The sequence below is a fragment of the Pecten maximus genome, chromosome 18 (assembly GCF_902652985.1).
Source record: "Pecten maximus chromosome 18, xPecMax1.1, whole genome shotgun sequence".
In the NCBI taxonomy this organism is placed as follows: domain Eukaryota; kingdom Metazoa; phylum Mollusca; class Bivalvia; order Pectinida; family Pectinidae; genus Pecten; species Pecten maximus.
In genome coordinates, this window is record NC_047032.1 from 21,460,687 (window position 1) to 21,475,060 (window position 14,374).

The window sequence follows — 14,374 nt, forward strand, 5'->3', positions numbered from 1 at the left end:
CTTAAGTTCTGTTCTGTGTTCCTGTTCATTGTTAGTATCTATCAAATGTTTAAGATTTGAAATAAAACCATTCAGATTCTGAAATGCCAAAACTGGTGATTATAACCTGTACAAAACTTCAGTAAAAAAAAAAATCTAAAAAATGGCAAGATTTTAAAAAGTTTTGTTTGATAATCAGTTATAAAGTTTGATACAATGATTTACACACATAAGTAAAATAAATGTGTAGGTAGGTGTGCATACACATGTGTGAATCATAAATATTTCCAAAATACAGTAGTATTGTGTATTTGAATACATTCAGTAGTGTAAATACTATCAAATCCTTTCTTGTGAATATCTTGGGCTTATTCACAGACATTAGCTTAGTGCCCAATACAAACAGTTTTATTTGAGTCTGTTTTGAAAATAATGAACCTTGTCCCCATTAATAGACAAAAGGACATTTTTACATAACTCAAAACAAAGGAGCAGAATTATACAACCTTAAAAGCACCAGGGCAATATTCATATGAACAACTATATTACATCAAAAATATGAAGATTTCTTTATAAAAATTGTAAGAATTAATCACCCTCAGAATGTAAATCATTACAAAATACAGGTGTTATGTCAATAATGTTTTGAATGAACCAGTAATATTTTACTAACAGGTGACTTACCAGGTTTGATTTTATTCAGAACTCAGGAGGGCTGGCGTAGGATTACCATTTATCATAGCAATGCATTACACGTGAGGTAAGTTCCTTATCTAAGATGTTTTCCTTAGTGATAACAATGTTTTCCTATGGTAAATTTTTAAGTTTAGGAATTTCCTGAAGTTGAGAAACATTGACAAAGCCAGGGCAAGGATTGCTCTACATTACTGTTTTCAATACTGGTTTTCTATAAATAGAAGTTATTAGGTGGAAATAATTCTTCATATTGAAAATGTCCTGTTAATCAGATTTTGTATAACAATGTCGCAATATCATGTATTTGGTTATCTAAGTTAGGGTTATGCCATAGGGGAGGTAACTGTGAATTCCTTGTGTTTGTACAGACTTGTTTGGTCTTGTGACCTTATATAACAGAGTTTATCACAACTGGTAAAAAACTGACATGGCACAAACAAAACAATATGGATGAAAAAAGAACAATGATGTGTTAGTCATTATAATAGAGACAAGTATTTGCATTGATAAAGTAAAAGCTGTTGATTAGTTTGTTTGTATAACTAATAAATGAGTATGATGAACACAACTAATGATCCGAGACAGACTTGTGGGGTGAAATACATCTACATATAATGTCGTATTTTTTTAAATTCTTGTTCATACAACATGCTCCCGTTTGAGTTTCTTTTGTAGAAATTCAAGTTGTTAAATCCATGAATATCAAAATTGAAATACATCTGTATACCAATTTTTGTAGATTTTTGGGAAGGCATTTCATTAAAAAAAAAAAGGTAAAAAAATCAGACTAATTGCTATCTTTGTAAACATTGCAGTCATAGTTCATGTATTAAAAAAATGTAACCATATTGTCAAGATTTTAAATTTCAAGTCTACCTGAGAGATGAAAATTTACAACCAATCTACCAACATCTACAAAGTACGGGCTTCCAATTTGCCAGAAGCTTAGTGAGATGAAAAAAAATGATTTGTTCACAAATTCTATATGAAATGGAGACTCCTATATAACAAAAGCTGTACTTTACAAATAGTAAACAATGGTCATTTGGTCATGTGAAAGGTTTTCAATTACCAGATAATATCATTAACAGATACAAGGGAAGTAACTCTAACACAAACAACAGGTTCACTATGTAAGATAAATGTTATAAAATTACAAAAACCTAGGTTTACACATTTCACCTTGAATTGTATCTTTAAAATGTACCCTGCATATTTCTGATATTATATAAACTGAATCAAAATGTGAAAACATTTGGTTTTTATCTTTTCATGGTGGTCATTGTTTCAAAGAACAATGAAGTAAGCAAGAAAATCAATAAAATAACAATTGGATATACAGAAACATGTCTTAACCAATTACATTGTATAAACTAAACAGACAACAAAAATAATGACATGTTGTGGTTTACAACTAAAGTTAACATTGAAAGACATTAATGGGTGTCACTAACGTGACCTTCCACAGACGACTGGTTACCACGGTAACAAACTTTTATGGTCACCAATGTCATGTGTGGATAAAACAGATCTTCATAAGATTAGACAAATGGATTACCTGGTAAGTTAGATTTCCAAATCTCATGAATAAGAATTATCAATATTGATAAATTAGAATTACCAAAATTGATAAATTAGAATTAACAAAATTGATTAATTAGAAATACCAATATTGATAAATTAGAAATACCAATATTGATAAATTAGAATTACCAATATTGATAAATCAGAATTACCAAAATTGATCAATTAGAAATACCAATATTGATAAATTAGAAGTAAGAATTTTGACATCTTAGAAGTAGCAATATTGATAAATTCAATTTTGAATTCTGAATGAAGCATATTAACTCTCAGAATAACCTCACAAACTATTCATATCTAAAATATCAATACACACACACATCCTTATTCTGAATGTATTTCTGATATTTGAAAATTTGTGCTAATGATATGTTCACAGTGCTAATTTAATTTAATTAATTAATGTTTACTAACATCAAATTTAGAAGAATTTTTTTTTAACTAGTGTGAACTATTAACTACTCCTCTTTCTTTATTTGAAATAAAATAATCAAATTTGGTGAAATTTGTTATAGGCTTTTAGGAAATCAGCAAAACATTTCTTCATGTCATGTGTCAAGTATTTCATGAACCCTGTTCTGGATGAATTCTAGAAATCACCAATGGTACATATGTTGTTTGGAATTGTAAAGTTATAGAACAAACAATAACAATTAATTCTGTTTTACTCAACTTAAGGCTGATAATATATCACAAAATGCTTGTAGTAAATAAATAAATATAAAGCGTCTGTCATCACGACATGGAATAATGCGATTGAATCCGCCCAGCATCACGACATGTTGACATTGGTACCTTTTATAATGAGCGAGTGTTCACCAGACAAAATATCTTCATGGATTTCTCGATCTTCAGATCCTAAAAAAGAAATGAATAAGCTTAGCTATATTCTGGTATATTGCAATATTGTATTGTCCGAGTTCTTATACTCTTATTTCCTCAAAAGCAAAACGATAACAAATAAAAAAGAAAAAAAGAGAGAGAAAAACAAAATTGTCAAATTGATGAGCTTTTGACTCAAAGTTAGGCAAATCATTCTGTGCAGGACAATTTATTAGCATATTTGCTGAACTGCAATAGATATTGATGGGTTTATTTCCAGATGAATATGGTCCCCACATAACTTTGTTATTCGGCGATTACCTAAATGCTTCCACACAAAGCTGAGGACGGCCTTGTTACAGAGGTCCAATGAGACACGTGGGTGTATGATATGTCGACAGTCCATAAACCGAGCGAGTCGTTTCCCCACGATGAACTGAAAATCTGTTACACTCTGGTGACATGCACCTCTGTAAATAAACAATAAAAACAATATTTGTTAACATTGTAAATAAACTAAACAATCATCTGAAACACCTGTGTAATATCTGATTTTTCTCAATTTGAATTTTTTTTTTTTCATATTGTTTTAACTCTCACAAATGCGTTTTTTTGCAGATTTAAAATGTATATTCTGTTGGAAATTGATATTTCATCAACAGAAATACATATTTGAAACTGTAGGTGATACACTGCATAGGATATCCTACAGATAGGTTGGTAAGTCAAGGGACATATGATATCCTACAGACAGGTTGGTAAGCCAACGACATAACTCTACAGAGTAGAACAAGACTGTTTTAGTATGGAGCACTCCACCTTACAATTAACTCCAACCCTACTCTTCATTTTCTATTTATTCTGTAAAACCAGTAATCTTAAGTCTTTAATATTGGCACCTGTATTTGATCACAGGTAAAAATTCCACATACTTTAGAGTAATCATGTGTTTTTCTGTCTGGTTTTTCTGGATTTTCAGCATCTGTTCGATGTTTTCCTTCCACTGGAAACTCTCCATATTGAGTAGAAGAGTTGGCTGTGTGATTCCAGCATATACCTCCTCACCTACAGGGTGCATCCAGCCATCCAACACCACACCAATACTAAAACAGGTAATCAATCAATTGATACAGGTGAAACATGTACAGGTGAGCTAATTAGTTCTTTATATACGAAATCTAGGTACAATTTAGGTGGTATCACATTCTCTTACATCAAACTGTGGTGGTTACAATGGAGCTACATATCATCCAGCATTGAAGCCATTGTCTAACTTCATAGTGTAAATGAATCATAACATTAACCATACAACTATCCCATGGTCTTTATCATACATGCCATATTTTTGGGAGACCAATAAGGGAGATTGATGATTATTTTAAGGGAATTTTGCCTAAAATAAGGGAGATTTGTGCGCGACATAAATATCAACATTTCTACTCAATTTTTTAGCAATTAACTAATTTTGAAAGTGATAAAGAATATTTGTATTTATTTTAGATATTAATCATATTGTATATGCAAACAACAAAAAGGTAAAAAATGCAATAAGTATACATTCAGATTCTGATGATATGAATTTTTTTTCCGATTTTTTTTATGCAACACAAAAAGTTTCACAGCTTTATGCATATTGCATAACAGCATTTGAAAAGGGTATATTATAATTACATGTAGCTAAAGATTAAGACAAGCAAGTTATTCATTTATCAGTTTGGATTTTCTTAAAAATAGAAAGCTTGATCCACTCTGAGGGAACACATCAGTTGTAAAAATCACCATGAAATGTCCTGTGGGATACCTTATGTTGGACCATTTAGATATAAAAATATTCCAAGTGTGCAAGTGTATACATGAAATTATGAGAACGGAAGATGTTAATGTTAGGAGACTGCAGTAAATCTTATCACGTTCATTCTAGATTTTGTATATTGTCTCTGTCATGGACTGTACAGTCATTGTAAACACCATGATTGACCACTTTGTAACGACCAACAGATGTGCTAATTTTGATAGTTTTCTAAAAGAAAATATCGGATTTCATCTTGCTATCACTGATCAACGATACACATGGTAAATGAAAAACACGTGTGATTTTGCGTCTGACCAGACTGAGACTCTGTATCAATTATCATCATCAAAGTATGGTCCTAAAAGAAAACAAACCATGATTCAAGTCTGTTAGCTAAGGGGGTTAAAGTTGTTTGTAAACGACTTGCCTTTATTTCATGGTGATAGATAATTTAGCGCAAACATTACACTAGCCAGAGCTTCGTGTGAAAGCCGTGTCAAACAGGCGCCATTTTGATTGAGTGATCACGTGAACAGATGGATCACGTGATCAGATGGATCACGTGATCGCTAAATTTAGCCAAATCTCGCGAGAAAAAGACTGAATTGTAAACAAAAATGGCGTCGGCAAAAATACCGGAGGGAATTACAAAATACGGGAATTTTGGCTCTCCTGCCGGGAGGAAATAAATGACTTGAAAATAAGGGAGATTTTGTCTCACGCCGGGAGGTATGGCATGTATGCTTTATGGTAAAACTATAATACAAAATCATTAAATCAAAATAATTAATATCTAGACTTTCACAAGTTCCAAACAACTGATGTCCATGGCAACTGTTATTAGCATTGTTAGTGCCTGTTTGTTAGCTGTTTTTATCATCCTGTGAACAGCGAGTCTCGTTTTGAGTGACATTTTCTTGTAATAGTTAGTGACTCCCATTGAACAACATGCGGGAGGCCTGTCAATTGCTATCCGAGCGATTAAGGTAAAGTGTCCCGCCCATGCAAGGACACAACCTGAACAACGACGACTGGCCCATTTCTCAGCTTTCAGAGAAACACAAACAGACACAGGTAGGAGGGTCAAACCACACCTCTGATCTTCACTTAATGTACATGGCCGGCACTCCATCAACTTAGCCATTGGGGCCTCAGATCTTCATCTGAAGTTACGTGGCCAACACTCTAACCAACTGAGCTCTTGTGGCCTCAGATCGTCCCCTAGGGTTACGTAGCCAACACTCAAACCAAATGAGCTATCGCGGGCTCTGATCGTCCCCTAGGGTTACGTGGCCAACACTCTAACCAACTGAGCTATCGCGGCCTCCGATCGTCCCCTAGGGTTACGTGGCCAACACTCTAACCAACTGAGCTATCGCAACCTCCGATCGTCCCCTAGGGTTACGTGGTAAACACTCAAACCAACTGAGCTATTGCGGCCTCCGATCCCCCTAGGGTTACGTGGCCAACACTCTAACCAACTGAGCTATTGCGGCCTCCGATCGTCCCCTAGGGTTATGTGGCCAACACTCTAACCAACTGAGCTACCGCGGCCTCCGATTCTCCCCTAGGGTTATGTGGCCAACATTCTAACCAATTGAGCTATTGTGGCCTCCGATCGTCCCCTAGGGTTATGTGGCCAACACTCAAACCAACTGAGCTTTCTCGGCCTACGATCATCCCCTAGGGTTATGTGGCCAACATTCTAACCAATTGAGCTATTGTGGCCTCCGATTGTCCCCTATGGTTACGTGGCCAACACTCTTACCAACTGAGCTATCGCGACCTCCGATCGTCCCCTAGGGTTACGTGGTAAACACTCAAACCAACTGAGCTATTGCGGCCTCCGATCGTCCCCTAGGGTTACGTGGCCAACACTCTAACCAACTGAGCTATTGCGGCCTCCGATCGTCCCCTAGGGTTATGTGGCCAACACTCTAACCAACTGAGCTACCGCAGCCTCCGATTCTCCCCTAGGGTTACGTGGCCAACACTCAAACCAACTGAGCTATTGCGGCCTCTGATTGTCCCCTAGGGTTACGTGGTCAACACTCAAACCAACTGAGCATTCTCAGCCTCCAATCGTCCCCTAGGGTTACGTGGCCAACACTAACCAACTGAGCTATTGCGGCCTCCGATTGTCCCCTAGGGTTACGTGGCCAACACTAACCAACTAAGCTATTGCGGCCTCCGATCGTCCCCTAGGGTTATGTGGCCAACACTCAAACCAATTGAGCTATCGTGGCCTCCGATTCTCCCCTAGGGTTACGTGGCCAACACTCTAACCAACTGAGCTATTGCGGCCTCCGATCGTCCCCTAGGGTTATGTTGCCAACACTCTAACCAACTGAGCTATTGCGGCCTCAGATTGTCCCCTAGGGTTACATGGCCAACACTCTAACCAACTGAGCTATTGCGGCCTCCGATTGTCCCCTAGGGTTACGTGGCCAACTGTCAAACCAACTGAGCTTTCTCGGCCCTGAGTATTTGTTCATGTAATCAAACCTTGATAACTCACATAAATCGTTTGTCGTGTGCCAGCGTATGTAGACTGGTTGAACCACCAAAGGAATGCCCAATCATGATCACTTTTGACAAATCCATACGGTCCTGTTTAACATTAAAAAATCAACAAATGTATAAATATATATTTATATTTCATGATAAAATTTCTTGTATGCCATTTTCTACTTAAAACTCCAATAATTTCAGCTAAACTCCTAAGCTTTCATGAAATCACTGTTTCTCAATTTTTATTTTGAGTTACATCCCTTAGATCATTCACACAGATACCTAAAACATTATTCAGTATATCTATTGTTTGATAACAATGAACTCTGCAGCCCTCAAATAATGTTTTTGAACTTAATTAAAAAACATTCATTTGTGAAAATTTGACATAAAAATTACAACTACAATAGAACTTCAACAGTTACTAGTTTATTTTCCAAAGAATAGTAAAAACTTATATATCTATCTTTGATTGGATGACTGACCTTGAACAGTTTGTTATTAAAATTGCCCCCAAGGGTATTGTGAACTTCGAACCCGAGGTTTAGAGATGTCAAAATATTTAAAGCTTCTGAGCACTCGCATGACCTCTTCTTCACCTAGAAATATAAAATTTCGTTAAATTTGAATGATAAATATGGTCTCTAATCAATGTATAATAAATCCTATAATCAATGCAGCATTTCTAAAGTGATGGAGAATCCAAACTTCACATTGTCTAAATATTTAGAGCAGAACTGCCAAGTTGTGAGGAATGTTTAGTGCAATGATCAGTCAAGGATCACATATTATAAATCAAAGTTAAATCATCATGTCTCAATAGAAAGGATCCCAAGTACTGCTATGGTTGAAGGACAGACAGTACTTGTATCATCAATTTCCCAAGAGATCAGAGCACCGCCACAATTCTACAGGGGACTCAAACAATAGGGTAAAACTCTTCTTTTTTTTTTTAACATTAACAAATTTTACTAGAGAATGCTTGTGAAACATCCACCCCAAGGCATCCCCCTCCCCCACCCCACACACAAACCTGCTTTTGATTAAAATAAAGCAAAGAATTAAACTTAAATTCAAATCATGTCAAAACCGCATCAAAACAAATCTGATTTGACTGCACAGCCATGATGTTTTATCCCCAAAACATAACAGCACCCAATCACAATATAAAAAGAACTGTGCAAATAATCTTCTTAACCAATATTGTGGACAGATGGACAGATGGAGACAGATGGACAGATGGACAGACAGATGGACTAAGGGTACTGTGTAGCAGGTGCATATAGAAACATATTGATAATTCATTTTGAAATATTTATACATGATTGATGAAAAAATCTTACCTGATTATTCCTGTACTCAAATTCGTTCCATGGTTCGTAGTGTACAAATGGTTTCCATTCTGGGTCTGTTGTATTGTAACCATGGAAACTGTGGTTACGTTTGTGGCGGTTCTGTTTTTGTTGTGGTTTTTCTGCTTCCTCTACAATTTCCACATTCCCTTTCTCATTTGGCTTTAGTTCATAGGTCATGGATGCTGATCCATCTCTGAGAAAAAACATGCACTAGATTAAGCTTTTAATTAATACCTGTATATTGTAGAATCCCTCCTAAACATGCGGATACCAAATTTCCATATACCCTATAAGGTATTAACCAGACTGCGGATGCAACAGTTAGCGTGGAATTTTTATCAAGGCAACCATTCTAGAGAATTATAAAGCATAAACACCCTTAGGTTCTCTCACACTTTATTTGATGCATGAGTATATTTAGCATGTGACCTTGACCTTAAGCATCTGTCCTAACCCTTTTTTTCATGTTAGAGTATATTTAGGCTGTGACCTTGACCTTAAGTCTCTGTCCTAACCCTATTTTCATGTGAGAGTATATTTAGCCTGTGGCCTTGACCTCTGTCCTAGCCTATATTTAATGTGAGAGTATATTTATCCTTTGGCCTTTGTCCTAACCCTTATTTCATCTGAAGAGTATTTAGCCTATGACCTTGACCTTACCTGTGTTCCATTGCAGCCACAATGAACCCTTGTGAGGCCAGTTCAGTACACATCGTGGAGTTGGTCGTTCTGTTACCGCCGATGCCATGACTGAACATGACCACTGGGAACTTCAGACCGTTGGCACAAGGAGGACTCTGCCATAATGCTGGTATATAGACATCGCCTGTAGAAAAACGGTTATAATGTTTAAATCTGAAATATTATAGGAAGCACTTTGTTTACAAATCCTAAACACAGTTTTTTGTAGTTTTAACATACTTCCTGTTTAGAAATTATGATTCCTGCTCACTTAATTAGAAGAAAACATTCTTACCAGCCAGCCATTTGAATATCTTCCCAAACACTTTTGTATTCAATTTGAGATAATGTGCAAATCCTTCACTGTACTGTCTCCTAGGTAACCACAGTGGCCATTGTTTGTGACGTTTCTGCAAAAATAGAAAACCAAAACCATTAAAATCCTCAAACATAGATGGATACACTAAAATGGTTACTTTTCTCACTGATTGATCAGTACTGTCTTTTGATTCTCAGACTGTTCAACAGTTACCGGTACATAGAAACTCTTTCATTTTTTTTTTCAATCCTTATTATTTTTTTGTGTAAATTATTCCTTTTCTTAGCACAATTAAACCACTTATGGTTTTGTAAGTACACAGTGAGCCTAAGAATATATCAAATTATATTTGTAGCCATAGGGAGATGTAACAATTGTCTACATAATACTGTAGTAATTAGTAATATACTGGACAAGTCCACTCTACTCCGAGCCCCTGTGTTTATATTTCATATATAAACCTAATACCACATTCTTATGTAAAAGTGTAGCACTGTATTTATCCTCTAATAAGCCCCCTCTCGTCTAGTGTAAATGTGTAGCACTGTATTTATCCTCTAATAAGCCCCCTCTCATCTAGTGTAAAAAATAAGTGCCGTATTCATCCTCAAATAAGTCTCTTCCTCTAGTGATTTATGTTAGCTTAATTAGTATTTAATATTGATGAAGGCTTATTTGTGAATAACTATCGTAAAAATCACTTATCCACATGTATATATATTACTTGTTTGTTGTATACCACATGTATATTTATAACTTATGCAATGTCCACATCACATGCTTGTCACATGCTTGAGCAGAAAAACCTGTTTTTTTATCTACAAGCAACTGGCCTAAGCTATAAATATCTGACAATTTGTTGGATTCTCACCACAGTGTTGGGAAGGGCGTTATTTGAGGCCGTACGTCCTCTCCTACACATCCCAATGACTCACAAACATAATGGACATTATCACATGTCGTCAGAACACAACAAACACTGTATGTTACCTGTAACTCCATCAACCCACACATCCTTCTATTCCAAAATATTTCTCCTTTATTTTATTTTTTTTTCTTTATTTTTAATTCCGCTAAAGAGGGTGAGAGAAAATTGGTGTCAGCCTTAATTGCTTTTTACCTTTGAAAATAACTTTTTTACTGTGCATAAATAATGTAGTTTAACAAAATTTGAAGGAAGGACGATTAAAAATTTCCTCATAATAAATTTAGAAAGGATACAATACTATTTTTTTTTTATTTTCTAGTATCCCTGTCAGCTTGAAGCTCAAAGATACAAATATATGCCCGTTTCATTGCCTGCGATTTGATACACTACTTTTCATTTTTCCACTAACTAAATTTGTGAAAGTCTGACAAAATAAGATATTTATTTCATTTGATGCAGTCACATCAATTTCGAAGGTGTGCCCACTAGTGGTTATTACACAGCAAAGCTTTTATAAACTGCTGACCTGACATGTCATGTTTATCTGTAAAAATATCTTATGTCTACCTGACTGGGACAAAACCACACAATCTTAACATCCCGCCCACATGATAATCTTCCTGGATTCCAAACTCCATTCAAATATTTCTGTAACAACACGGTATGTACACCTATGTGAATAATCAAAGGGACTCCATACAATTCCCCATGACCCAGATATATTTTACACAAAGTGCTCCTTGTGTATAACTAAGCTCAAATTTACCAGGGAATCATTTATTTTTCATATCCAAAATATGTCATATGTTAATTAATTGTTATTTTGATTTAAGAAATTTTTTTTAAATGTGATCAAGAAATTTTATAGATTAATGTGAAGTTTATTTCAAAATGACACAAGCACATGCAATATCAAAATTTATTTCCTGAAATCTTTATTTATTTTCACAAAACTGAATGATATTCTAGCTTAATTTTTAAGCATATGATGCAGCAAAATATTTGAAATACAAATTTAAAACCTATATTAATAGTACACAAAAAATATAAAGAAATTGCTTGCAATTGCTTTATTGAATAGTATATATTCAAACATTGTTTTCACCAACCATGTTTTCAATAAAAAAGTTAAATTGTTGCTAAAAACACAAAGCAAAACATTTAAGATATTTTACCAAGTTCAAGTAAATGAAAATCATGCTGACGTCAAACATGTGATAAGAAATCTTAAATGAGGTCTAAAATGCAAATATTTGTTTGATTTAAGACTGAGTTTTAGCTATTACATTACAAGCTGAAGTACATGTATGTTACACCATATTTTAAGTTGTAGATCGATAAAGATATGCCTCGCCCAAAATCTCAGGATCTGTACACATTCTTAACTCAAAATTCTGTACCTACCAACGAAATTCAGTCAATATCTTTATCAAAATCAGTGTGAGGTTTTGTGAGAGAGACCCCGAGTTTGAAAACATAGCAGTTTGAGACTGGCTGCCATTCTCCAAACGCGTTTTGTACACCCAGTCAGTTCTGATGTATAAAGTTTTACATGGCTTGGCTCCTAATTATTTGAATAATTTTAAATTTGCCTCTGCTATCCAGTCAAGGTCTACTAGAGCATCGTCAAATAATTTGTTTTACATTCCTGCTTTTAAAACAAAAATGTTTAAGAGATCTTTTACTTACCAGGGTCCATCTACATGGAACATTTTATCATAACATGTCAGGAATTCGATGTCACTATTATCATTTAAACAAAATGCCAAAAAAAAATTTATAGACTCATTTTAAATTATACCAGTAATAGCTACTTTATCAAGACTCTGTCTGGCTATTACTTATATGCTCATCTGTGATATTACATGTTTTTATGTCTATTTTGTAATATACTGTACATATTATGCTTTGTGAACTTGACCAAAAGTGAGACGAGTCTTTGACTCATTTTGTTATCAAGTTTTTAAATAAAGACTTTATTATTATTATTATATTATTATATATGACAAAAACCACATTGTTTCCCTTAAAATATTTTAACTTTAGTTTTGCTAAATGTAGAGCCTAAAATTTGTTGTAGGGTCAAAAAACACAAATTCACTTTAGCTTCTAACAACGCATAGAAACTCAAGTGTTTGAAAGCTTCTGAAAACAGAATCCATGATCACTCTAATTGTGATCTGAAACCAGGAATTCATAGTCACAGTAATTGCTAGTGATCTGAAACCAGGAATTCACAGTAGCTTTTAAATCCAGAATTCTTTTGCACTACAGCTTCTAACTATAAATACTATGAAATCATCCTATCTTTAAACATTATACTGTATAAAATCACTGTAAGCTCTCAACCAAAGAACAGAAAGTTGTTTCTAAAACCAGGAATAAGCTGTAGCTAATCTTAAACCAGGAATACTGTAAACTTGGAAATTTACACGAGGGGGGAATTTACGCAGAGTCCTTTTGATTGTTATAATTTCCCCCACACATTATTTTGATATCAATTTGCATAATCACGAACTGCAAAATGAAGTGAATCATTAGCAAATATTGCCCCCATGCATATAGTTTACATATCGAAATTGCAAAATAACCTGCGAAAATAACCATGTTAACATTAAGCTGTTGGTAAATCTTAAAACAGGAATAAACTGAAGCTGATAAAACCAGGAACTCAGTAAACCAGGAAAAATCTATAGTTTAGGTAAAATGTTTCCTTTGTTTCCTATAAACATTATCAATTTGTCAGAAAATTAATATTTTTAATGTGCATCTACTGCTCTGTTTTATAATAGAATCACCTCCAAACCGCCCCTTTAATCAGAAATAGTTGTCGATTTAATTTATACAGACAAACGTGTATACATGTATATATATACTGATATAGCTACACAGTGTACTGATAACAGCTCAAAGCTATAAGACTAAAATAATTAACAAATAAGTCAGGTTTTAAAAGACGAATGATATTTAACCATGTAATAGTCAATATAATGTAGTATTCAATGACATAATACTGTATATCAGATATAATACTGTATATCAGATATACTATGACCTTTCACCTTTTTAGTATATTTAGCATGTCAGTCATTTCCGTACAAGGTCAAAGGCCATCTTGAAATCTACTATGCTGAGCAGTTTGCCATGGTCAATTGTAAAGACATCAATATAGGTTATAGACTATTAGCTCTGCCTATTGAGATACACAAACCTGTAAAATATTCCATTTAGACTTTAGAAACAAACTATAGAAGTACGAAAGAGGTACCAGTATTACCAGGTAATGCTTTGGTCAAACAGACCAAGAACATCTTGTTTATAAATGTACTTCAAATCTCCTGCCAGTGGTTTTATCATTATGGTCCTAAATAACTTGAGAGAATTTCAATTATTGAATAACAAATCTTGAACTTTGTTTATTTCAATAAAGAACAAATCTTGAAAATTAATATGAATGATCTTTGCACTGTGATTTGCTTTGTTCCAAAAGTTAACTATGCCTCTCAATGCTAATTTTCTCAATTATGATGTCCAGACATTTTGGGAACATGCAATTTTTCAAAAAGGTGGTTATTTCAAACTGAAGTTGAAAAAGAAAGCCACAATTCTCTGTAAATATGTAGTTGTTACATGGAAAATCAAATTATTTTTGGGAGCACTTTTATTTTACCAAAATACAGAAATTTAACTTTTTTTTCAATAAATAT

General features: G+C 34.3%; 1 protein-coding gene across 1 annotated transcript in view; it reads right to left on the reverse strand.

Moving 5' to 3' along the window:
• The window catches only part of LOC117316650 (platelet-activating factor acetylhydrolase-like), a 40,584-nt gene continuing 26,210 nt past the window's right edge, over window positions 1–14,374 (reverse strand). Inside the window, exons 2-9 of the mRNA XM_033871347.1 lie at window positions 9,716–9,830; window positions 9,400–9,565; window positions 8,728–8,932; window positions 7,870–7,983; window positions 7,392–7,483; window positions 4,014–4,184; window positions 3,403–3,551; window positions 1–3,117 (exon numbers count right to left, since the gene is read on the reverse strand). Of these exons, the coding sequence (XP_033727238.1) occupies window positions 3,032–3,117; window positions 3,403–3,551; window positions 4,014–4,184; window positions 7,392–7,483; window positions 7,870–7,983; window positions 8,728–8,932; window positions 9,400–9,565; window positions 9,716–9,830 (1,098 nt within the window). The 3' untranslated portion in view covers window positions 1–3,031. The remainder of the gene's footprint in view (window positions 3,118–3,402; window positions 3,552–4,013; window positions 4,185–7,391; window positions 7,484–7,869; window positions 7,984–8,727; window positions 8,933–9,399; window positions 9,566–9,715; window positions 9,831–14,374) is intronic.